This window comes from Mustela erminea, chromosome 8, assembly GCF_009829155.1.
Source record: "Mustela erminea isolate mMusErm1 chromosome 8, mMusErm1.Pri, whole genome shotgun sequence".
Classification (NCBI taxonomy): Eukaryota; Metazoa; Chordata; class Mammalia; order Carnivora; family Mustelidae; genus Mustela; species Mustela erminea.
This window is the reverse complement of record NC_045621.1, coordinates 49,451,295-49,477,625: the sequence shown is the minus strand read 5'-3', so window position 1 is coordinate 49,477,625 and position 26,331 is coordinate 49,451,295. Positions and strand designations below refer to the sequence as shown.

Below are 26,331 nucleotides of genomic sequence, written 5' to 3'. Positions count from 1 at the left end.
TTTTTATCCGAATTTTTTTTTTTTTTTTGCACGAGTATGGTATTAAACGGGGCAATGAGAGATTAAACCTAAAGTGGAACCCCATGTGCTGGAAATTAAGTAAAATTCCACTACATTTGAATAGTTCTGAGCAAGCAATTTGTTACCCTTTATCCTTTAGTGGAATTGATGAACAGGTGGTTTTCAGAAGATCACGCAGTATATTTAGCTCCTGAAATTCGAGCGGCTCCGGTTCTGATTGGCTGCCGGGGCCACGTGATCATGCGGAGCCCAGGCACCACGCCGGCTCTTGCCTGGGGTTCTCGGGAGGGAAGAGTTGGGAGAGGCTTTGCTGCTGAGGAAATTGATTTGATAGAGTAAAGGTAAGGCCACCTGATGGCTTTTTCTGTCATGTTCTTGCTGGAGATGTTCTGCAGCTTCCCTTGAAGTAGTTTCCAAAGTTTGGGGTCAGAACTGGGGAAATTAGGGATGGAAATGGGCCCGGAGAAGTTTGTAACCCTATTACCCTCCTCAGGCCCTACTTCATCTGCCGTTGTGTTGTGATGAGAGTCAGGGCCTGTACTAACCAACCTACTGCTCGCCTGAGTTGGTTCTCCCGTCTAACTGACAATATTTTTAAAAGTTTTCGCCTTTGATTTTTCTTTTCTAAATATATTAGTATGTAAAAGGATCTGTGTTCTGCATTCCTATATTTATCCTGTTCTACTGGGCTTCATTTGCCTCCGAAGGAGTGGCAGTTTCCCTAGCTTAACAAAACCAGCCATGGCGGGGTATTGGTTTACACGGCAAATATCTTCAGGCCGAAGGGACAGCTGCTCCAAGTCATCATCCACTTTTATCAAGAAGAGTCCCGCTCTCTGGCGTCAAACTGAGAAGGCCTTGGGAGAGCCTTTCGGTAGCTCTTGAATTAGAAGCTTAAAAAAGACCCACATTCTTAGATTTACGTCAGTCAACGCTTTGAACATTTCTTATTTTTCAGGTTTGAGGAAGAGCTACAGAAGCAGAAGAGAAATAATCCATATAAGCCAATGGTATTCGGGAAACAATTAACCCCATTGCCTTGAGGTTTCTGTTTTTCTTTTTTCAAGCTACTGACAGATTTGTTTTTCTGTGTTCTAATTCCAAGCGTAGGATAGACTGCTAGGATGCGTTAGAGCGCTGGAGAGACCTAAAGCAGCCCTCCTAGAATTTCGGTGCTGGCGAAAAATTCTAACTTCTGGAAGCCAAGCTGACCTTGTTTTCACTAATACTTTTGCCTGAAAATGTTTTTCTGCAAGTATTTAGAAATGTAAATACCCTGTTTCTTTGAATCTGAAGCCTCTTACTTGCTTCCTTTTATAACTTTCACTAAATGGATTGTGTAGCTAGAAGTAGCAATATCTGACGTATTACTAGTGAAGGAATCAAGAGACTAATTTGAAGTTTGAGGTTTCTAGACGGGGATCTAAATATCTCCTGTCACGGAACCTGCAATGATCTACGGGTGTGTCGGATGGAGAAGTGTTAAATTCTGTTTTTATGGTGTTGTGATTTCAGTCCTAGGGATAGATGCTAATGTATTTTCATTTGTCTGGAATATGAAAAGTTTGTAGGTGCCACTACTACTCTGGGAAAATGGCAGATGACGAAGAATATGAGGAGGTGGTGGAGGTAAGATGAAAAAGCTGACTCTGACAGCCACGTATTTCATGTGGCGACAATCAAAGCTGTGTAGGTGAATTAATCATTTGAGAAATACATCATCTCTTATAACTTCACAAAGACTCATTATTTAAAGCATGAGAAAGGAATAGTTTATGTTCAGTTTCATTATCATTATGTGGGATTTGGAATTGAAAAGAAATACCACTGTTTCCCACTCTTGCTTTTCTTTAAACTCTCAGAAAAACATGGTGTGGGGTGAAGGCAGGTTTTAATCAATCTTCTAAAACTACCTCCTTTTTTTTTTTTTTCAAGATTTTTATTTATTTAGCAGAGACTGATCACAAGTAGGCAGAGAGAGAGAGGAGGAAGCAGGCTCCTTGCTGAGCAGAGAGCCCGATGCAGGGGCTTGATCCCAGGACCCTGAGATCATGACCTGAGCCAAAGGCAGAGGCTTAACCCACTGAGCCACCCAGGCACCTCTTGAATCTACCTTCTTCCCCACCTGCCAACCCTCCTGATCAAAGGGACAGAGGAGACAAAGGGACAATTCTGAAAACTGAACTCTTAGTTTCCACACAGCAGTAGGGAAAACTTACTCTTTGCTTCAACCAGCTGATTACCTAGAGGGTGTTATGGAATCAGTGTTCAGAATAATATACTTAGGAGATTTTATATGTGAGATTTTGCATATATGTAAATGTGTACAGGTACCTGTATGTATGAACTCATCACGCTCACAAGTGACATTTGGAGCCACACTTTCCTATCAACTCCGTTTACTTAAGTGAACAGACTAGCTTTTGTGTTTAAATTTTGAAGAAAATTTAAACAAAGACTTAAGTGGACATCCTGAAAAATTTCCTCTGGGTTATTTATGGACATCTGACACATTTTGCAAAGCTGTTAATTATCTATTTTATAAAATTTTGTTTTTGTCATGTTACGGTTTTTCTTCATCAGTGCTTGCCTTCAGCTTCACATTCTAGAATCTCAAGGCTTGAGGGCTGTAATCCATAGAAAAACATTGAAATTGAATCTGAAAGTACTTAATTTACAATTAATGATGATCTAAGTATAGGGAAACCTCCACGTGCCTAAGATACTTGGAGGCAGTTTTGAAAACCTGTGCTTTTTATCAGGATGAAATTAAGAGCTACCCAGAACCAAAGTCTAAATGACAGTGCCAAAATTTAACTTTGGAAGATTATTTTAATGAGTGGTCCACATTTAGATGAAGAAAAATTTGTTGTTCTACAAATAAAATTAATCTTATTACTGAAGGATTTAGGAACAAAACACAGAATGAATCTCCTACAGTATAATAATGATTATCTGTGGCTTAAGTGCCGAAGGCTACATTCTCAATGGTCAGTATTACTGGCGTGCATTTTACAAATGTCCCCATGAGTTAGAATAATCACTATTCAACAATGACACAATTTAAAATTAAATTGCCTTCCTGTGGTAGTAATACCAGTAATTCTTTTTAGCCTCCAAGTTAAAAATCCCTTGGTTTTCTCAAAATAATTGTGTTCTTTGGTCATTGGAAGTTGTCTTCAGCGTTAGACCTGATTGATTTGACTAGATGTCACAAAAATGGAGGGGGCTATTTTTCGGCTTCTCATCCTTGCCATTTTATTCCTATTACTGCTTCTGGGTCTGACTAGCAGTTGCTAAACTGATAGACTTCTCAGCAGGGAATGTTCAACCAAGGTCCCTCTGACCTCAAAAAAGATGCCATGAAGAATGGAATGGTGGCAAATTTGAGAAAATGGTCAAGGAAGAGTTCAAAGCCAGGAACTGGCTTGAGAAAGAGATCTTCTAGGGGCCTTGGACATCTAAATAAAACTGTACTATCACTCTACTCAAACTGAAACTCGGATAGGAAGGAAAAGAAACGAGGATGCACTAATTAGTGGCACAGCTCTAAAAGTGGGATTTGGCACATGAGTTAATGCCAACCATTTGGGTAGTGTTGCTTTTTTTATAAGCTTATTTCCAAGATATGTTTACCCATGGTGAGAGCCCAGGAAAGGTAAAACTGGATGGCTACCAAGAGCTGCTTTTCCTTGGGTGCTAAGAAAATCCAAAATAGTCGTGAATCATTTGCTTTAGTTTAATACTTCCTTCTCCAGTCCCTGATGTTTTGTGTGGCCAGAGGCATGGTTCTCTGTGGATCATGATCAAACAGTATTCCCTAAAGTGTCCAAATGATATTTCCCATGTGATGAAGGCATAGAAAAGAGAAAGTCTCCGTCCTGTGGGAGCTTATGGTTTCTCTTGCTATGCCTAAGGACCTACAGATGGATATTAAATTTTATTTTTTTAAGATTTTATTTATTTATTTATTTATTTAACAGAGAGGGAGCACATGCACACAAGTAGGGCGAGCAGCAGGTAGAGGAAGAAGCAACCCCTCCCAGAGCCCGATGCAGGGAACCATCCCAGAACCCCAGGATCATGACCCAAGCAAAAGGCAGCTACTTAACCGACTGAGCCAGCCAGACGCCCCTGGAGAGTAGATTTTTAAATTAAAGGACTAGTGCAGAAGAAAAGAAAGTGCAAGAGTAAGGGACATTAGGTAAATTTTATATTAATCTTCCTGCAGATGAAATAGAGCCAGTGGTCTATCGGCAATGGTTAAATAATTTGATAAGGGTTCACTGAGCCAAGGGCAGAAGAAAGGAGGCCACCTGAGGGAAATTTTGTAGTTCGCGTTTTTCTCTGTCCCTGAGCATATGTTTTGATGACAGAGAAAAGATAAATGAAGCCTACAGCGATATACATTTTGTGAACCGAGAAAATGAGCCCAGTGTTTCATTTTTGTCTCTTTCCTTGTGTGCCTTGGCCTGAGTCTTTCCTTCTGCTTGCCCAGCTTTGCCGGGTGAGGCTGGGGGCAGGATTCCACTCCCTTTACGCATCTGAAACAAAATGTCAGCCAGTTCCTGTCAGCTTCTATTTATTGCTGGTGATGTCAGAAGTAGAACAAAAGTAGGTTTGATTTCAGATCCAGCCTGCAAGTACCTCAGAGCCCTCAATTGTCAACTGTAGCCTCACTTTCCCACATCTTTTGCTGAGAGGTCCTAGCATTTCTCCTTCTCCCCTTGGCATTTGCAGATTTTCATCTTTGCATCCTTTCAGGACCATCGTGCCATATACGGATGCACCCCTCACTCTGGAAGGGACTCTTGTTCTTAGTAATTACGGGGACATAGGGGTCACTGAGATGTGTATAGGTTTTTGAATCTAGTCTTTCCATGACACAATCCAGTCAAGGAGTTCTATTTTGTTTTATTGTTAGTCACAAACAGTGGGTTATATCAAGTTCCCTTCTGCACAGCCCACATACTTAGGATTTTGTTCTCCTACTTTCTCTGCAAATTATGCCCTGGGTACCAGAAGAAAAGGTTTTGCTTGTCATAAGTAAAATAACTGCCTCTGGCAGAGAACCCACTTCAGACCCCGTTCTCCTCACCCTGCATCTCCTTGCCTCGTCTGATGGCATTCACGTTAGCTTCCCTGAAGTTTCACCAAGCTAAAATGGCTTCCGTCATGTACTTCCTTCCCACACTTAGTGCACACCAACTGGGCTGTAGTGAAATAGTCCTGTGGTTCAGCCGAGGCAGAGGAGAAGTGACTTCTGCTTTGTTCTCATGATTCCTTTGTGCTCTATTTGTAGTATTACACAGAGGAGACAGTCTATGAAGAGGTGCCGGGAGAGGTAAGACCCAGCCCATGTCCACATGAGCTGCATGCTGATGAAAGCAGTCAGAGCCTTCTCTCCTCACAGACTCCCAGGGCTACAGAGCTGGCGACGGGAGAGTCTGAGAGAGAATCAGTCACTTACATGTGCATGGCTGCTGATGGTACAAGAATGAACGCTACCTGTGTGACAGGTTATGTCACTGTCTTTGCTATTCAGCATATCCAAAGTGGCTGGGGATGGTTTCCCCATTGTTCATGTGGTCTTTTGGGGGGTAGGTGGTACTCCTCAAAATAAGTAGCTGTTTATCATTGGCTATCACCACTCTGTGACTGTACTAATTGCATGGCCTTGGACATGTGAGTTCCACGGGGACACGCAATTTTATTGTTTAGAGTCGTAACTTGTGGGCCACCATCTGTGCCAACAGGGAATGGCACCTCCAAGCCTTTGTCCCTGATGAGGCAATGAAATGTTACTTAGATTGTAGCACATAAGCCTTTCCCATGTGTATCCCAAGATGGTATTTTTTTAGGGTGAAATGTCTCACTCATGCTTCCTTTTCTGAATGGAGCTGTTTCTTTTGAGAATGACAGTGATGGCTCTCCTGGAGCCTGCTTGAAGAGCTTGTGACTGCATGAAACCTAACATTTTAGATGCTGTAAATTGGTTAATTTGTCACCATCAAGCATACATCAGTAACAATGGGCAGAAAACAATCTATTAGCAATGATCTGACAAAGTTGTCCTAGACATCCAATGCCCTTGTTGCCTTGGTTTCTCTTTACAAACCAATGCTAGATCTCGTCCATCAGTACAGAGGATATTTGCTGTGAAGGAAATCGTGCTATGACTTGGCTACTTACCTTCTTTTCTTACATACAGTATTTTGAACCTTGGACTAGACCTAAACTTTGGGCCTTAGTTTCTTCTACTATACAGGCTTTTGTAAGAAACCATAATCTCCCACCTACCACATGCATAGGACTGTTGTTAAGGAAAATTACCCCCCATGTTGTCGTCATTGCCCTTGTCCACCTAAGTAAGCATTTATTAGTGTACATGGCACTCAGGTTCATTATGGGACAAGCAACCCCACTTTTTCTTAGACTCATTTAAAAGTGAACATGAAGTCAGGAAGTCAAGCTTTATTTGATCATCTTAATCTTTTGTTCTCTCATCCCAAGTTTGCTTTTACTCTACCCAAACGATTTAAGAAGATTTTAAATGTTTAAGAATATTGTATTTCTGATTTTTATCCAGCCTGAAAGCATTTGGGTTCCTTTCTACACAAATGGAGTTTCAAGGCACTGTGTAGCAAGTTAGGAAGGAGTAACCTTTTGACTACACACTCTCCTGAACAAGCAAATTTACATAATGTGATGTACCTTCACTGGACAGAGTGTATGATGTCCTGCTTTGGTCTGTTTTAGACAGGTAGAAGTTACAGGAGGGGTGGAAGTCTGACTTGTGATCAGAATAATGCCTGTATACCAAGATCACACGATCACAGTTTTTACTTCCATAACAATGTTGAACTGCATGTCCCATTTTCAGACAATAACAGAAATCTATGAAACTACGACAACACGGACAACCACATCTGACTATGAGCAGTCAGAACCTTCCAAACCCGCGTTGGCACAGCCGGTACCGGCACAGCCGGTTACCACCAAGCCAGTGGAGAGGAAGAAGGTTATCCGGAAGAAACTGGATTCTTCGAAGTTCATGACCCCCTACATTGTACACAGTCAGAAGATGCAGGAACTCTTTAGCCCAGTAAGTTTCAAATAGCTTCTGCTAATCTGGTTTTATTATTGAGAAAGTACTGACTCTCAACCAGCTGTTTTTGGCGCCGGCTGAATTTTGTTTCTCAGCCTTGTGTGAGACAAAGACTTCCCTGCAGAAATATAAGCTCTCGTGACTCTTGAATTTTCCTCTCATGTAATTCACTGGCACCATTGCAGCGTCAGAGAAAGCATCCTTACTGCAATTATTCCCACAAGATAAGCAGGAGGCCAGTCACAAAGCATTTATTGGTATTTAATCAAAATCTGTTAGCCAGTCTAGAATCATGAAGTCATAAATAGAGATTCAGTTGAAATCCATTCACAGAAGCTAAATAACATCTATTTAAACTGTGTCTGAGCAGAATGCTCCTTACCCAGATACTTAACAATATGTAAAAAGGTCTTCAAGAGCTGTATGATGAAGAAGTGTAGTTTAGAAAACCAGGATCACACTAAGGGCTCATCTGAAATGAGGATCGGAATGTTTGACTATATCCTGGAACAACGTTTTGTTTGTTTTGTCTGTTTGATTTTTAAGATTTTATTTATTTGAGAGGGACAGAGAAAGAACAGGCAGGGGGTGGAGAGAGGGAGAAGCAGGCTTTCCACTGGGCTTGATCCCAGGACCTTGGGATCATGACCTGAGCCGAAGGCAGATTGCTTAACCAACTGAGCCACCCAGGTGCCCCAGCTCTGTGGTTTTTTAACTGTGGCTGCACATCAGAATCCTCCGGGAGTTTTAAAGCTACTGATACCCAGGCTGTTCTGGTTTAATTAGTCTGAGGTTGGGACCTGTGCAGGGAGATTTTTAAAAGCTGCCTGGCTTTGAAAATGTGAAGCTCTGGTTGAGAATCACTGCTGTTGAAGGTCCCTGGTCCTTAAATTTCCATGTACAGTTAGACTGTAATAATTTATAGTGATTGGCAGCAGATTGAGACCCAAGTGAATGGATCTCATTTGTGGATTGTCCATGCAAGCTGATGTCTCACTAGATGGCCTGATTGCACATCCTCCGGGAGCTTGGAAAAAATGAAAAGCAGCTCATGGAAACATTGAATTATATAGGACTAAGGACTTAAGTCAGAAGCATCCCATTGTGACTGGTCGGTAAATGGCCATGTTTGGTTTAGTGTTAACTCCTGGGGACTATTTGGCCAATTTCCAGTTCAGATTCTTGAATGGCCTAAAACCTAGTTTCCTAAGGCTTTGAGCTCTAAAAACAAGATTAGCTTGCCTCCTTTATCATTGCAGTATTCAGTAATAACAGAAAATTTTTTTTTGTCCATTTAGTGCCATAAAATCTCATAAATTCTGATGATAATACCTAGAATTTCTGATAGTCTGAAGAAAATGTTGGCAAAGGTTTATAGTATTTTTAAAGTGGTTAGTGATAAAATCAAGAGTATAATTTAGATTGTTGACTACATTTAGGAGTATAATTGAAGCATTAATAATGATAAATTATGCACATTGTTATTAAGGCAAGAACTCATTGTATATTTAGCGGAAATAATGAAATTGCATTCCTTTTCAAAATACTCCATAATTCAGACTTTCCATTAATTCAGCTGGTGTCTCAGCTATAGAAACCATTAAGATTTAGCTACAACTTCTGAATTGAATATTTTTGCATTGTATTAGCAATCAAATCTTTTCAGATAATTTCTATATTTATTTTCTAAAATTATTGAGGTTCGGACTTTTTATGTGTGCATTCAGACAATGAAAACATTGAGAGAATCATTTTAGGGCATTTTCAAGACAATAGTCTGTAATAGAATTTCTACTGTCTCAAGTATCCAACCATGTTTAGGAAGAATAATGAACAAATCTATTTTAGTTTTTGCTGAGAATTGGACAAGGGACAAAAAGAAAGCTGTTATAACTGATAATTGTTAGAACTTGCAGGATTTTTTTTTTTTTTTTTTATCAGAAGGGGTGAATGTATTGCTTGAAATTTCTGCTGCTGTCTTGTCAGGTTTTAGGCTAATATCTGATATTCTTTTCAGAATAAATACAAGGAGAACTATGAGAAAGCAAAAGGACAGCCATACGCCATCACAACTGATACCCCAGAACTTCGCCGGATCAAGAAAGTGCAAGATCAACTCAGTGAGGTGGGCTGCATTTCTAAAATAAAGGCGAGACATGTCAAAAACATGTCCATCGCTGGGAATTGAGGGCTTTAATGTGTATAGACAAAAAGAAGAGTCGAATTACTATGAGCCAGTCCAGAAATCTAGAGGAAGTGTTGGCTCAAGATTGTGCGGCTCTAAATGCGAACCCCAAGAGCTATCTAAAAGCTTGGCTTAATAAGTGAGCAAGAGATGATATGAGATGGGGAATTCGAGTTCACGGTGGTCCTCCTTGGAGGAGTGCAGGGAGGCTGAAACTCTTCCAGGAAAGCAGATATGCAGGGAATGTAGGAGCTCGGCAGACCTTTGGGATCGCAGTTTTCTTCCTAAAATGTAGGAACTTTGCTTTGTGGAACAGACAGTGAGTCGTCAGGTTAGTGCTTTTGGGTTATAGATTTCCTTTACTGTGCTCACATGGGCATGCCTGTCATGAACTCTGTGCATTATTTCTGCAGGTTAAGTATCGAATGGATGGCGATGTTGCTAAAACTATCTGTCACGTAGACGAAAAAGCAAAGGACATTGAACATGCAAAGAAAGTGTCGCAGCAAGTCAGTAAGGTGAGCTCATGGTGTGGATGGCTGGGATGCTGAAGAGCACGTAGGTGACCTCTACCTGGCTGTAGAGGACAGAGCTAGACAGGCCTAATCCTGCTTGCCAATCTGTCTCCTTTGAATCTGGGGCATTGTGAGCTCACAGTGAGGGAGACCCAGGCTGCACATGCGTCATCGAGGCCACCGGATGACTGAAGTGGGCTGGAAGGTTTATGGTGGCCTGGAAAGGTAGGCCCAGTGTTGCCAGAGTCTCTTAATTATTCTTAAACCAGTCAGAGAGCTCAATTTTTACAAGAAATCCTCAAATTTCAAATGTAAGCAACTAATTTAAAACATTGTAAAAAATACCATGTAAGTCAAAAGGAACATGTCCCCTATCCCGATTCAGCCAATGGCCAAGAAGTTTGTAGCCTTTGAAAGGAATCTGTAGGAGAATCCTAATCATGATTTATTTTTAAAAAATCAGACTTTTCAAGTAAAAGCTTACCAGCATAGGAAAAGTATTAATGGGACATTGATGTGGTCAGTGTTTTCCTAACTGATGCTAGTAACGCATAGGCACAAGGGCAGCCTTGGTGTGAGGACACTTGGAATGTGAAAGACTTCACAGCTCTCTGTTCTCTACACCCTCATGCCCTTCGGGGAGACACGAACCACTGGTCCTCTGCTCTTTCTGTCTAGGTTTTATACAAGCAGAACTGGGAAGACACCAAGGATAAGTACCTGCTTCCCCCTGATGCCCCTGAACTTGTCCAGGCAGTTAAGAACACAGCCATGTTCAGTAAGGTAAGGGCTCCTGCTCTGTCGCTGCTTCTCTCCTTCCCCCACATAAATCAGAGCAATACCCAGTCCTCTTGATGATCTGGAATGCTCACTTTTTGTGAGTATCCTTGAGCCATGTGGGTTTCAGGGATGGAGGTGGGCAGGGAGGAACTGAGAGGAAAGCTCTTGAGTAGAGTGAAGGAGAGGGTCTTGGGGGGAAGCTAAGCAACATGGGGAGAACAAGTAGGGGCGAACGAAGATGCACCTGGGAACTGGCTCTCAAACCTTGGGTTACACTTGGGGTATTTCTGGCTATCATGCTTATTAAATGCTTTTCATGATAGAGACCATGCAAAGTATCTCCTGGCTCCTTACACTTGCATTAGTCCTTGTTGTAGGAAGCAGGTACAGTCCCAGAGAGGAGATGAAACAAAATCAGACACATCCGCCCTTCTGAAAATAAGATTTGTCAAAAGAAGCGGACAAGCTATTAATAAATATGACTTGGACTGAGTGGAGAGGGGGAGGTTATCTGCAGATTCCATTTACCTTGGCTTTTTACCTTGCTTAATTTCTTCTTGCTACTGATGGATAAATTCAAAATCGTGTATTTTGTGTAAGTGGGAACTCACTTTCTCATAATTTTTCTCCCTTTTCTGATTTAGAAACTGTATACCGAGGACTGGGAAGCTGACAAAAGCTTGTTTTACCCGTACAACGATAGCCCAGAGCTGAGAAGGGTGGCCCAAGCCCAGAAAGCCCTCAGTGACGTAAGTCAAGTGCAGTCAACATTGTTGGGGAGTGCGGTATCAGGACACCTCAAGTTATGTCTTCTGGCCAGATGTTCACTGCAATTTTTCAAAAAGGCTAAATGTCATTATAGCAGATGAATCTGTCTAGAATCATTATGGTGTCTTAACTAGACATAATATTATAATTTTATTAGACTTAATTTAACAGTCTTGTTTTTTTATTAGGTGAAGAACCTGAGTCTGAGACCACATAGGTCGTTAGTGGCAAAGCCCAGATTAGAAGCTTGGTCATGTGATCCCAAGTTCTTTCCACTGTCTCATGTGCCCTCTGTTTCCTTGGCTGGAGTTGAAGTTTTTTCTGTGACAATAGAGTGGCATTTTAAAAAATCCTTTGGGCTCATAGACACTTTCTCAAGTATATTAAGTGAAAAATGTTATTGAAGGTTTTTGATTTGCTATCCTAATTATAAAGTCTGAATTGTGGTGTGTCTCCCCTTTTCTACATGGACTGACACACTTGTCCAAACGTGTTTGTGTAGTTCTCTCACAAAAATCTCTTGCCATCAGCTATACATAGAGGATGTTTCAGAGACATGGAGGATATTTCAGAGTTCATAAAATGTCAGCAGTCCCCACTGGCCAGAATTTTAGTGTCTTCGACCTTGAAAACTTTTTTTTTAAAGATTTTATTTATTTGACAGAGACACAGCGAGAGAGGGAAAACAAGAAGGGAGAGTGGGAGAGGGAAAGGCCGGCTCTCTGCTCTGCAGGAAGCAGGGAGTAGGGAGCCCGATGCGGGGCTCAATCCCAGGACCGTGGGACCACGACCTGAGCTGAAGGCAGACACTTGACCAATTGAGCCACCCAGGTGCCCTTGAAAACCATTTTTTTAGAGGGATTTAGCAGGCCTGTTGAGTCCCTATGTTGAAAGCACCAGCCATAGTAGAGAGCTCCACTTGATTCTAACAGTTGCCCTTGTTTTGAGGAGTTTTATGTCTTGACTCCTGGATTTGCTAGAGTCTGTATTGAAAATCCAGACTTCTGCTCTTATCTTCAGGAGAACACGGTTTTATAAAACAACAAGTTGTTTTTCCTTGAGTTGTCAACTAGACCCCTCAAACCTCTAACACTCACTGTGGACTTAACAAGTCATTTGGTGTCTTGAAAATTACTAGGATTTATTTCTAATGGATCTTAGAATCTTACCTTGCCCTGTACTGGAATTATGCATAATCATTTGATGGTGTCTCCAACTTTTGAGGTCTTAATCTTTTATCACCTCTCACTCTATATCATTTGCAAATTTAGGGGACATATTTCTATCCCGGTTTTCATACAGTTGATTAAAATATAACTTAGGTGTATTCCTGTTTTTCCATAGAGTAAGTTAATAAAAAAGCCATAACAAAAATTTAAGTCTATCTAGTACTGTACTGGTTTTAATATATAGGGACCAGTTGGTTCTCTTTTAAATTAGTTTTTTGGTTCTGTATGTCATGAACATATAATATTATTGTGTAACCTTTATCAAGTGATCAGTAGTTACTTGTTGAAAGTCCATTATGCATACATAGCTGATGGGATAGAAAGGTATGAAAAGAAGTTTTCATTCTTTCCCTTGAGACTTTATAATCAGATAAAATAAAATTGTTACATATTAAACAATAAGAAAAAATTTTTTCAAAAATTTTAGAAAGCAAATTCTATAGTCTAATACTTGCTGAAAGAGAGGGAACATGCAAGTAATTAGAGAAGGCCATGCGGAAGTGGCAATCCCAAGGGAAGGGGCGAAAAGGAAAGGCATTTCAAGGAGAGAATACCCTTGAACAAAGGAATAGTGGTGAAATCAGTCTTGAGGGGACAAAGAAAGTGAATGTTGTGGGTGCCTAGTTAGGAGGGCACTTTTAAGAAACTGGTAGCAGGACCTTGAAAATCAGACGAAATAATTCTGATGTGATATGGTAGTGCATAAGAGATATCATGTGATTTTTGGAGGGGAAAACAATATGGTAAAAAGTAGGATTTGGAAAAAATCTGAAGGACAATATAGTAGATTGAGACTGGGAAAAATTGTGATCATTTGAAGAAGACTGTTTTAGTAATACAGAGAGACCAAAGGGATGACAGGGACAAAGGAAAACAAAGGGATGACAGGGACAAAGGAAAGGAAGAAAGGAATCTGAAGGTAATAAGTATTTTAAAAGGGTTAAGGACATTGGATATTGGAGATGAAGGAGTGAGGGGACACATAGAGGAGTTTATGAGGAAGTCTGGTAGTCTGGGCATATAGGGCTACAACTAGTAATGGTGCACTAATGAATAGAGAAACAGAGTTGAGATGGTGGAACATTCTGATCAAGGCATTTTATGGATAAATTAGAAATTCATTCTATTGCATAGGTGTGAGAACAGGACAAGAAATGAACATTTGAGAGTCTTCAGAATAAAAGGGACAGCTGAAGATGTGAAACCGTATGAGGGAGGCAGAACAGCGTATGGCCAAGAGCAGAGTTTTGGATGACGCCCATACTTAGGACACCTGGAAAGGAGCCAGCAAAAGAATGAGGGAACAAACTGTCAGAGAAGTTGAAGGAGAACCAGGAAATGCCATGTCATATAAGCCTAGGAAGAGGTTTCCAAGAAGACACTTAATCTCCACATGTCTCCCTTTCTTCATCAAATGGAGAGCTGGGGGGTTGCCTCCATGTCACTCTAGTGCTAGGGCCTCTGAACAGTTAAGTTGACCCCATTTTTGAGATCTCTGAGTAGAATCCAGAATGGAGAATATATAATAATGAAGTAGAATCTTCCCATCCTTCCTCAGAAGAACTTGGCAGTTAAGATAGGGCTTTTAATTTAATTGCAGGTTATGCGCCAAGTATCAGATTACCAACGTGCCTATTAATACTGTTGTCCGTACCATGAACTTCTACAATTTTTGGGCACAGAACCCCAAGCAGGCTGTTGTTCACAGAACATAATGCTGGGTAGGCATGTAGATTTCAAACCAAGCACTTGGGTTTGGAAGCTTTCTGTCCCTTTCCTGCACCCTTTTCCTGTTTCTCTGAAACCTACTTACCATGTTTTTCTTGCTATCTGAGCAAAGACCAAATAATTTTACAAATACCAAGAGAGTCTTTAAGTTGATCCAGAGTGTAGCATTCTAATTAGACAGAATTCTGAACAAGGTTCCTGAGAAATTAGGACTTCTAGATCTGATTTCTCTGAAGTTTTTGACAGGATGTCATACTTAGGAAGCATTTCTCCTGACAGGACGTTTCTTATTCTCTGAGGACTTAACCAGCCATAGAAAATACCAGTCACCCTATGCCTAAAATAAAGTCTATACTACTTAAAGCTTGACCAGTGGAATTAATATAAATGCATTTTAAAATTAGTGTTTTAAATCCCCCATTGATCTAATGTTCATAAAAGCTTTTGTTACAGGCAGTAGGTAGATATTATCGGGTTAAGTCATAGTTAGACTTGGTTAAAGCATGAAGATGATGAGTGGGACCTTGGAACTGTCCAGCCTCTTTCTTTATAGTGTAAAGAAGAATACCTCCATGTGGAAGGAGAAATAATTTGTTCAAGTCTCACAACTGAGTAGAAAAGTTGGGATGATAAGCCATCTCTTGAGATTTCCCCCATGCCCTCAGTATATAAAAGACACATTCAGAATTCAGTCATTGAACATTTGCTCTGGTCAGTTTCTGTGTGAACCACCAGGGCTCCCAGACAAGAGGTTGTGTTTTCTGGCCTTACAGAGCTCACAGTCCAAGGACGGACAGGTAGGAAAACTATGGATCATAGTGTCATCTGGGAATTCCTTTAAAGGAGACAAGTGCCAAGTTGAGTGAGGTCCCAAGAGAAAGGTCCTCAGGTGGGGAGACAGTTGCTTGTCCTGAGCCGTGGAGAATGAGCAGCAGTTCGCAGGCAGATGAGAGCCTGGAGCTGGGGCCTACCAGGGAAAAGGGAACAGCACGTGAGAGGTCCAGAGGCATAAGAGGCTTTCATGTGTCTGGGGATCTACAAATAGTTCTGCATTTTTTGGAGGCAGAGGTCAAGGTTGGTGGAAAAAATGCCTGAGTAGTCAGTGAAGGAAAAAAGGAGGGCAAGAGTGAAGGGGTTGCATGACTAACGGACACATATTTTCCAACAAGAGAGGCCTTTAATAGGCAAAGGGAAGTTGCTCATGAAGGAGCAGCTGAAGCTGTCAAAAAAAAAAAAAAAAGAGAGAGAGAAGAGGTGACGGATGGAGCTGGGTACAGAGGGATGCTGGGAGGGAGCAGCAGTGAGAGTGCAGGGGTTCTGCCCTGAAATGGCTGCTTCTCTGAGCCACGCAGTAGTGGGGAAGGGCAGGGATGAGTACAGGGAAAGAGAAGTGGATATATAGCGTTTCTTTATGAAAGAGGCAGCTGAGAGTTGACTGGGGGCCTAAGGATGGTCTTGTGATTTAACACTAGCCACTGTGAGCAGAGACTGAGCAGAGATGCATAATGGGATGTTCAAGCTTCCTTGAAGGCAAGATGGCAGTTGGTTACCATAAATTCCGAGTATTGGGCACAGAGCCCCAAGCAAGCTCTTATTCACCGAATGTATCACTGGCTACACTCCTAGCCTTCAGGCTAAGGGCTTAGATTTGAGAGACTCCCTTTTCCACTTCTGTACCTTATTCCAGTGGAACTTTGAGTTGTGCTTGTTGCATTGTCATTGTCCAGTCAGTAGAATTGTGTGGTTTTCTTCAGTAGCACTCAGCATCCTGGATGGAAGCAGAGGAAGTATGCCGCTGAGTTGATTCAGAGCTAGGGTTTTGGTAGCGGGTGTGATATAAAGACAAGAGGTTGGGGAACACCTGGGTGGCTCAGTCGGTTAAGTGTCTGCCTTCAGCTCAGGTCATGATCCAGGGTCCTGGGATCGAGTCCCTGCTCAGCGGGGAGTCTGCTTCTCCCTCTCTCTCTGCCTGCTGCTCTCCCTCTTTGTGCTGTCTCTGCCAAATAAATAAGATCTTTTTTAAAAAAAGATTTATTTGGGGCGCCTGGGTGGCTCAGTGGGTTAAGCCGCTGCCTTCGGCTCGGGTCGTGATCTCAGGGTCCTGGGATTGAGCCCCACATCGGGCTCTCTGCTCAGCAGGGAGCCTGCATCCTCCTCTCTCTCTGCCTGCCTCTCTGACTACTTGTGATCTCTCTCTGTCAAATAAATAAATAAAATCTTTAAAAAAAAAAGATTTATTTATTTGATAGAGAACAGTGAGAGAGGAACACAAGCAGGGGGAGTGGGTGAGGCAGAAGCAGGCTCCCCAGAGAGCAGGGAGCCCAATGTGGGACTTGATCCCAGGACCCTGGGATCATGACCTGAGCAGGGCAGACACTTAAAGGCTGAGCCACCCAGGTGCCCCTAAATAAAATCTTAAAAAAAAGAAAAAGAGTAGTTTCAATTATAAATCACGGCATAGAGACAAAAGGAAGGAAACATCTAAGTTAATAGCCTTGGTGAAGAGGGAAGACTTAATGAGGTAGAAATCACTAGTAATACTGAGAGCAAAGGTATGTCAAATCTGCAAGGATACATCCCTGTTACATGATACACTAAAGTTCAAAACTTCAGGTATGGATGAAAACCTAGTCCTTTTTTTTTTTTTTTTTTTTTAAATTCCAACAAATGGAATCTGGGATGTAGAATAATTTTCTGTGGCTCATGAGCATCCCCATCTTTTATTTTGTCAGATTGCCTACAAAAAAGGTCATGCTGAACAGCAGTCTCAATTCACAACGCTGCCGGACCCTCCAGATATAGAATTTGCTAAGAAAGTGACCAATCAAGTGAGCAAGGTAAGTAAATAGGGCTGGGCCACTCTCTGCCTTGAAACTTCTTGGCTTAATCCTCTCAAATCTCAGAGAAAGTAAGGGGAACCCGAAGACCCAACACCAACACCAAGAGTTGTTTTGCAATAAGACCCTAAAAAGTCTACCTTGAACACGGTACCTCCATTAACACTGTGGGGCCATGCTAATAAATGTTTGGTCCACTTAAGGACTCAGTGATTGGTAAATGAGAAAGCTGCATTTAAGAACAGAAATTATGTCCTGATGTCATTTAGCATTGTGATTTAAGGAAGTGCTACTAACCGAGAACTGAGTCACCGCACATTTTCTTGGAGGATCTGATTGTCTTAATTCAGTGTGAAGACCTCATACGATTTAATGCTCTCTGTCAGACATGGAGAAAATAAGAACGCAGAGTGATCTCTCAGACAGGGCTTAGTGTGACAGCCATGGACAGTGTACTTCATAGCTTTTAAGACCCAGGAAAATGGCTTAGTCTGTCTATATTTAGGCTGGTAAACTAGCTCTACGGAATGCAGCCCTCCCAGAGAATGCCGAGAGACAGATGTTCAGCTGATGACGAGACCCATCTAAAGTCCTATTTTAAATTGGTTTGTATTGGGCCACTTTCTCCTGGGATACTGCTCCTTTTAAATACTTCTCATTGCCCTCCATGGAGTTCAGTCCCCAATTTGGTCTACCGCTTGAATCTTGGTGGAACCTCAAGGTTTCTATCTTGTTTAGGTATTTGGTGGGAAAGGATGTCTCTGAGAAAGGAGAAGGAATTAAAATTAGAAAGATGAAGTTTATTCATTGATGTTTTTAATGTCTGACGTTGCAGACTACTAACTATAACCAAGGGCTTATTTGGATGATAGAGCTGATCAGTACAGTAAATTTTCACTAACAGGAATGCCATGACCCTGGAATTTGCCCAGGGCTAAGCAGAAATGAACTTTAGAACTGTCCAGAAAGAGCTGGCCTGCTGAAAATATTCATACTTAAATAAGATTAGGGAACAAGGATCACTGATCTTTTTTTGAAGAAAAGGTACAAACCCTCTTTCAAATGGTCATTTGGAAAACAAATCTATTTTTAATTTTTATTTAAAGCATATTTTAAATGATATCTTACTAATGCAGCACACTTACCTTATTTGAGGGTACAATGGGGGTACTTGAACATGATTTAAAAAATGCCTTTCTTTTTTCTTTTTTTTTTTTTTTTAAGATTGCATTTATTTATTTGACAGAGAGAGACCACAAGTAGGCAGAGAGGCAGGCAGAGAGAGATGGGGAAGCAGGCTCCTTGCTGAACAGAGAGTCCAATGCGGGCCTCGATCTCAGGACCCTGAGATCATGACCTGAGCCAAAGGCAGAGGCCCAACCCACTGAGCCACCCAGCTCTGTAATCAATCTCCGCTAATTTAGACATGCGGGTTAGTCTAGAGTTGTGCTCCTCGATGTAGTGGCCATCATCCATGTGTGACCACTGAGCATTTGAAACGTGATTATATAAACTGAGGATCCTATATGCATGACATAGGCACTGGGTCTAGAAAACTTAGGACAAAAAGAACATAAAACAGCTCATGATTTTCATATTGATTACACATTGAAATCATATTTGTTGGATCTATTGGGTTAAGTAAAATATATTACTAAAATTAATTTCACACCTGTTCCTTCTTGCATTTTAAAAATCGGCTACTAGAAAATTTACAGTTACAGTGGTGGCTTGCATGAGGTGCCTGTTGGACCGCACCACTCCAACCGGATACGGTGGTATCATTGGACATTTCAAAATCCTCACCAGTCTGGGTTTGCCATTGTGGAATAGCAGTATGAGCCGAGGGAAGATGGCTGTGGATGAAAGTCACTAGATTTGGCTATTCATCCCAGTCTTAGCCAAATTCCAAGTTTTTAATGGCTGCGGAACATCTAAAACAATACTCACTTTGGGAAGAAATGCTTGTGATTGGTAGCAGTCCATCCAACCACAGACCATCCAATAAGAGGACTAGAGCTGCTTGTGGAGGAGAGAGAGGTGATTTAGCTGTGGGACTTGCTTCTGTCCTCTTGAAGTGTTCCCCACCATTATGGGCTTTGACCCACGTTTCCTTGCTCTCCGACATGGATAAAACCTCCTTGATCTTCTCCCTCTTAGGTATTCAAATCCAGCATTTCCTTGTCTATGTTTCCCAGATCCGTCCCTTTGTCTTCCAGCCTTCAGTTCATGTTTGTTTGTTTGTTTTTAAAGATTTATTGATTTATTTGGGAGAGAGAGTAAGAGAGAGCACGAGAGGGGAGAAGGTCAGAGGGAAAAGGAGATTCCCTGCAGAGCCGGGAGCCCGATGCGGGACTCAATCCCGGGACTCTGGGATCATGACCCAAACCAAAGGCAGAGACTTAAACAACTGAGCCACCCAGGCGCCCTTCCGTTCATATGTTAATATGATGATTGCATATCTGCAATGATTATATGGCTTATATATTGATTCTGTTGTTTACCAGCTTTCCTTACTGGATCTGTCAGAATCCGTTCTCTCACTTTTCTCTTTGGCTGAAGCCACCAGCTCCACGGCAGCACTTGTCTTGGCTCAGCCGCATTTTGTAGCTCTAACACAGACGGACAGGCAGGCAGGTGGTTCATGTGAGCGAGCATTCCACTGAGGTCACTGCGCCCGCCACAGCCAGCTAGAGGTGGGCTTCTGAGTGCAACACTGGGAAGTCCCTTAAGTCTCTCAGTGCTTGCCTCTCTGCTTCCTTCTAGATTCATAACATGAGGAAAAATGTGAGATTCCAGGCTGGAATGTCCAATGATAGCTCACTGGGATCTAGAGTTGAAAGGAAGAGCTCTGTTTCCTTTGCTCTCTGTGCAAACTCCTGCCACCAAATGGGTCTTGTACCACCGACCAATTCTCTGACACCAACTCGCTGCCCTATTAGTTCACTTTGATTCTGACATTATCTACCTGGAGTTAGCCTCAGATCTCACGGGTTAAGGGTTCAGACCCTCAAGACTGACCCTACTTCAGACAACTAGTCGTAAATCTGGACCTCCCATACCTCTGACTGACTGGCTTAAATCCAGGCTTCCCATGACCCCCTCCTCATATTTGATAATTTGCTAATAATTGGCTCACAGCACTCAGGGGAAACACTCTTATGTTTATTACATAACAGAGGCTACAGATGAACAACCTTAGGTACCTGGGGTGAGGTCCTGAAGGGTCCCAAGCACAGGACCTTCCATCCCTGTGGAGCTGGGGTGTGCTCTATCTTAGTATTTCACTAAAATATTTTTAAAAACATCTTTCAGAAAATATCGCTGCACACCACAAAGATGCCCAACTCTGATCTTCTAATACCATGGAAGGTCCTCTATCACAAAGACTTAGGGAGAGACTTCCATTGGTTCCATCAGAAGAGATTTGGTTGAGTTAGGAAAGCGGCCCTGGGGCCACTATGGGCAATGAAAATGTCAGTCGGGACCCCCTCCAGCTGCGTGAGAGGATCGCATTTCTGTGAAGGAAGCTGTCCGAAGTCCTAGTATTTAGCCACTCGCAGAGTGAAGTGTGATGAACTAACGGGCTTTGTCGTCCTTCCATTTGATAACCACATCAAAACCACAGATGCAGATGTGGAAAGTCAGAAATAAAGCCATGTGTTTAAGAAGGACATTAGGGTGTCTAGTTTGTGGCCTAACACAAGCCTCTCAGCTCATTTCTGAGGAGGAGGAGCTACGGTCTGAGGAAGCAATTTTACTGCATCTATCGACCTGCGGTTACTCTCTTGCCCACAGAAGGTGTTCCAGAGCTTGAACTGACCCCATGTGCTGTCCTCTGGTAAATGAACAAACACAGAATCCTAGAGGAGGTTAAATCCATTCTTGCTGCCAGGTTTCCATTGATTGACTTGGAACATGACAGTCAGACAGAAGGACTGGGGGGAGCTGGAGGGAAGGTTGGGTGTGGGGCCCCTGGTACAGTTAACGTCTCTGTGTACCACGTAAACACTCAGGCCTTGCTGACAGGCAGGTAGAGTCAACCGCTTCTGGACAGAGGAGGTCCCATGCAGACACATACCTCTCTCTTTCTCTCATTCCTCAAGCGGCAGGCCTTTATTCTTTCAACTCCTCTCCTACCTATAAATGAAGGGGAAGGCCATAACTTTTTCAACAGTTAACAAGCTGTAGCCTCAGTCGCTTGTAGTGAAAATCTTCCCAGACCTGCGAGTAGTCAGGGGTGCATGGTGAGAGATCCACCTCCAAACTGACCCATTTTAGCTACTGGTTCATGAAGAGAGAGAAGTTGGGGAGGACTTTGGGTGAGGGTGCTGGGGTCTTAAACTCTTGTTCTGCGTCTTGTTTTATTTTACTTTTTTTCGGAGAGAGAATGTGCGAGTGGGGTAGGGCGTCGGGAAGGGGCAGAAGGCAAGAGAGACAATCTTAAGCAGGCTCCATACCCAGTGTGGAGCCTGACTCAGAGCTCAGTCTCATGATCCTGAGATCACGACCTGGGCTGAATCCAAGAGTCTGACATTTAGCTAACTAAGACACCCAGGCACCCCTGCATCTTGTTTTAATATCTTTTTAAAACAACGGATATCTGTATCTTAATGTGAGAATTAATTTTTACTTAATTTTCTTTTAACAAATCTACATATATGATTTTCTTATTATTTCTCCATAATGACCCCATGTTTTGACCTCATTAAGAATGTCTGCAGTGGGGACACCTGAGTAGCTCAGTTGGTTAAGCCTCTGCCTTCAGCTCAGGTCGTGATCCTAGGGTCCTGGGATTGAGTCCCACATCAGGCTTTTTGCTCAGTGGGGAGCCTGCTTCTCCCTCTACCTATAGCTCCCTCTGCTTATACACTCTGTCTTTGACAAATAAATAAAATCTTTAAAAAAAAAAAAAAGAATACTGCCTTCTCAATTTTAAATTATATTACGAAGTTTTAGAGATGCATCAGGCTCTGTTTCCCCTACCCCCTAATACTGGAGTTGTTTTCCTTTGACACCAAGCAGAAGAATGGCAATATCCCCCACCAAGAATGTAGATTGGAGATCTAAACCTGGGGCGCATGTAATTCAGGAATTCTCTGTGGGGCATCTGGGTGGCCCAGTCAGTTAGGTGTCGGCCTTCGGCTCAGGTCATGTAATCCAGCCCTGCATCGGGCTCCCTGCTCTGTGGGGAGCCTGCTTCTCCCTTTCCCACTCCCCTTGCTTGTGTTCCATCTCTCACTGTGTCTCTCTCTGCCAAATTAATAAAATCTTTTAAAAAGAAAAAAAGAATTCTCTAAGTTGTGTTTATGGGCATTTTATAGCTTTCTCAGATATCTGAAGAGGTCTCATCCCCCAAAAGTTTAGAAATACTTCTATAGGCAATCAGCCAATTGAAAAATCCTTTTTGACTGAGTTAAGTCTGTTTTGATCGACTGAAAAGTTGACTACAATTTTTTTAAAGCTTCACGAGAGGAGAGTACACATTAATTGGTACTTTAATGTAAATATTATCTCAACAAAGATTTCTATCAAAGCATACTCACACAGATTTCTCCAGTTTCTCACTCTGTTATGCTATCAGTGTTATCATCATAGTTGTTAGAGTTACTGTACCCTACATTTGTTTAGGACTCTTAAGGGTATGAACTTTTTAATCTTAATGTGGAAGGTTGTTGGTGCTATGGTTGAGAACCCTGAAACTTGGAGAAGCTAAGTCACACCTTTGGTAATGATAAGAGTCCAGTCTTGGGCCCAGAGCTTCTGGACTCAGGCCCAGGACTCTAAAATTTATAGTTATGAAAAACACTTGGCTATTGATTGGCATATTAAGCTCTTGAGAAGAAAGGGTATGTGCATTTGAGAAAGGATTGAGCATCCTTTAACTCATACTCACTGGTTCAGCACATCACTTCTCCTTGGCACTGGTTCTGTTAAAGGTATACTAGAAAGCAACTTCCTTTTCTCTTGAAGAGTATAGTAGGGTTGTAGGTGTGCAGAAACCTTGAGGCTCATTGGTTGTATCTGTTAACACATTTCCCAAGAAGGGGAAATTGCTGTAACCCAGCTCTGGCTTTGGCTTATATGCCCACATTTGGTATTGAGTAATTTAATTTTATTCTAAGAGCAGTATAAGGCCAAGGTAGTTTGAAGCCACATATCATTGACTCAGCTCAATTCAGTGTATTTGAGCATGCATTTATGAGGCCATTTATGAGGCCACTTGTGTGTGCTGCATTTTGTGTTAGATTCTGAGGATATAAACATAAAGAAGACATAATTCCAGTCTTCTAGATGCCCACAGCCTGAAGTTCAGGTGGGGTGGTGTTTGGGAGTAAGATGGGGCAATTTTTGAATTACTTGCCAGTTCTCATTAAAATTTCTTTAAGTCTCAACTGGAAAGGCTTAAAATTAGTCTGTAAGTCAGATTTTTGTGTTGCTTTCTGGATAACCAGGAGTATTGGTAAAGCTCAGAAATAAGTTCATCTGGCATGGAGACCTGGGGTTGAGTGGTTTTATTATAACTCTGAAATACAAGTGGAGTATGCTTCTGAGTCTCCTCCCTCAAACATCAGAGAATATCTGTAAGTTCTGAATGAAATAAGTCCCCAGATTCGACAAGAAGAGGGTCAATTATTTCCTCTACCCACTGCTCAACTTTCTTGTTGACACTATGCTAGAAGGTTTGAAGACTTCTATTAAGAACTTCTTATAGATATCTTAATAGATATCAAGATATCTTTTTATTTAAAAAAATTTTTTAAAGATGTTTTTTAAAGCTTCCCATTTACTACTTTTCTATCTTGTCAATTTCTGTATTTCCTATATTTTGTCTTGTCTTCTTTTTTCTCATAGCAAAAATACAAGGCGGACTATGAAAATAAAATCAAAGGCAAATGGAGTGAGACACCTTGCTTTGAAATTGCTACTGCCAGAATGAATGCTGATAACATCAGCTCAGTAAGTAGGAGGAAATGGCCGGATGTTCTTAGGATGAAAGGTGACCCTTTCCTTTATAACTTCTAGTCCCCAACTACACCTGAAGGGGTACCAGAACATTGGAGTCCAGGTAATGGACTCTTCTTGGGGACAAGACCTGTGTAGGGTTCCTAACCAGAAAGAAATCTCCCAGTCTTCCTTCCCTTTTGAGAAATACTGTTTTACTCAGATTACATTATTCTTGCCTGAATTTTCATATGAACAATAGGGTTTCAAAGTGAGTACAGGTTAAAGGGTCCCTTTTAAATTTATTCTTTGCCTGGGGAACCCAAACTACATTTATGAAACTGACTAGTTTCTTCCCAGAAATTCTTCACTGAAAAACTCTTTTCCTTTTCTCTGAAATTCTCTGCCCCTAGCCCTGGGAGCTCCTTCTTAAAGGGTAGTTTCAGCCTCTTACAATTGCTCTAAGTCTCAGTTAAGTTTCTAATTGTTTTTGTGATGGCCCTACCATCTCTCATTGTAACCTGATCTGCATAAACCAAGAGGAGTAGGGCTATGCATAAGCAACCCAAGTGGCCCCTGTTCCCCCGTGTGAACCCTTGCACAGTCTGTGCTCACAGCAGTTCTCCAGCATGTTTAATGTCTTACAGAGAAAATACCAGGAAGATTTTGAGAATATGAAAGACCAGATCTACTTCATGCACACGGAAACACCGGAGTACAAAGTGAATAAACAAGCTGGGGTAGCAGCTAGCAAGGTATGGGGAAATGCTCTCATCTGTCATGATGGTCTTATTGGGGTGGACTTTTTATAACTCTTGATTTTGTAAGTAATGAAGAAAAAAGAGTTCTTGGGCAACAACAAAAAAAGTACTTTGGGGTTATAAGGCTACCATATTTTTGAAAAATTTTGCTAGTATGAGCATTAACAATACTTAAGTACTATCTTTAATATTTCATAAAGGACCTTTTGACACCTACAAGTAGAAAGGTTGTGCTCTCCAACAGAAGAACTCCCTCAAGAAAATACAGTTGGCAAACTTCTCTGAATATGGACATTCCCACACTCATGATTATAATTTTTTTTTATTTTCCTACTAATTGGTGAGAATCTGGTCACAGAGAAGATACAGAGATCCATGGATATGTTCATATACTCTATAGAGCAGACTTCGGTAAATAGAGTCCTCAGCAGTCTAGCACTAGAAAGCATATATAATTCAGAGCTAATCAGACTTGACTCAAATCCTGCCCTTGGCTCTGCTGAAGGAGTGAAAGCAAGATCTCATCACCTAGGAAGCTATTTCAGTCTCCAGGTGCAAGACAGTCGTGTTTTGGATCAGGAGGAGAGCAGGGCAGGTGATGAGATGTACTTTGAAGGTAGAGCTGATCTGGTCTGCTGTTGGGTTGGTTGTGGGATATGGGAAGAAAGTTTGGGTCTGAGCAACTGCATGAATGGAATTTCCCTTTACAAGAGAGGGAAGAGTGCGGAAGGACTGGATAATTATTTTTGGAGGGGAGACATAGGCTCAGCTTCCAATATGTAAGACCCGAGATGCCTTTTCGACATCTGAGTGGAAAGGTTAAGTGGGCAGTTGACTGCACAAGACTGAAGTTTCAGAGGAGATATCGGGAAGGGTTGTATAAATTTGGAAGACCTCCGTATATGGATAGTATTTAACATCGTAAGACTGGACACCATCAAGGGAGCAAGTGTAGACTGAAAGCTCTAGGACTGAGCTCCGGAGTGTCCCCACACGAACACATCAGCACGATGAGGTGGGAGTAGAGTTGGGAGAGAGTGGGAAGCAAGTGACAGGAGAAGAGGGTGATCAGCTGCGTCAGATGTTTCTGACATGAATTTACCAGCGTCTGGTCTCTGATGAACTTAAGAGCAACTTGGTTGAGTCTGCTTAGAGAGGGCTCATGAGTGGATGAGAACAGAGATTTAGAAGAATATAACTTAGCTTTTTCAAAGTGTTTTCCTGAAAGGAAAAGAAGAAAATGAGGTAGTGGCTGAGGGATACGTGGGTGAAGAGGGGATTCTTTTAAGATAGCAAAGACACCGTGTATCTGCGTTGATGGGAACATTCCACAGTGTGGAAGGAAAATCATCTCTTTCTGAGGCAGAAAGAGTGGCTGGAGTGATATCCTTGAGTAGGTGAAAGGGGAAGGGTTCTGGTACTTAACAGGAGGGAAACTTTGCCACAAGTCCTGA

General features: G+C 41.9%; 1 protein-coding gene across 29 annotated transcripts in view; it reads left to right on the top strand.

The window, feature by feature from the left end:
* The first annotated feature begins 259 nt into the window (after positions 1-259).
* Positions 260-26,331, top strand: part of NEB (nebulin) — a 207,241-nt gene continuing 181,169 nt past the window's right edge. For all 29 annotated transcript variants that reach the window (XM_032355562.1, XM_032355564.1, XM_032355560.1 and 26 more), the window contains exons 1-12: positions 260-362; positions 980-1,065; positions 1,586-1,650; positions 5,324-5,365; positions 6,905-7,126; positions 9,147-9,254; positions 9,728-9,832; positions 10,508-10,612; positions 11,254-11,358; positions 17,067-17,171; positions 24,027-24,131; positions 24,764-24,871. In XM_032355562.1, coding sequence (XP_032211453.1) covers positions 1,615-1,650; positions 5,324-5,365; positions 6,905-7,126; positions 9,147-9,254; positions 9,728-9,832; positions 10,508-10,612; positions 11,254-11,358; positions 17,067-17,171; positions 24,027-24,131; positions 24,764-24,871 — 1,041 coding nt within the window. In that variant the 5' untranslated portion in view covers positions 260-362; positions 980-1,065; positions 1,586-1,614. The remainder of the gene's footprint in view (positions 363-979; positions 1,066-1,585; positions 1,651-5,323; positions 5,366-6,904; positions 7,127-9,146; positions 9,255-9,727; positions 9,833-10,507; positions 10,613-11,253; positions 11,359-17,066; positions 17,172-24,026; positions 24,132-24,763; positions 24,872-26,331) is intronic.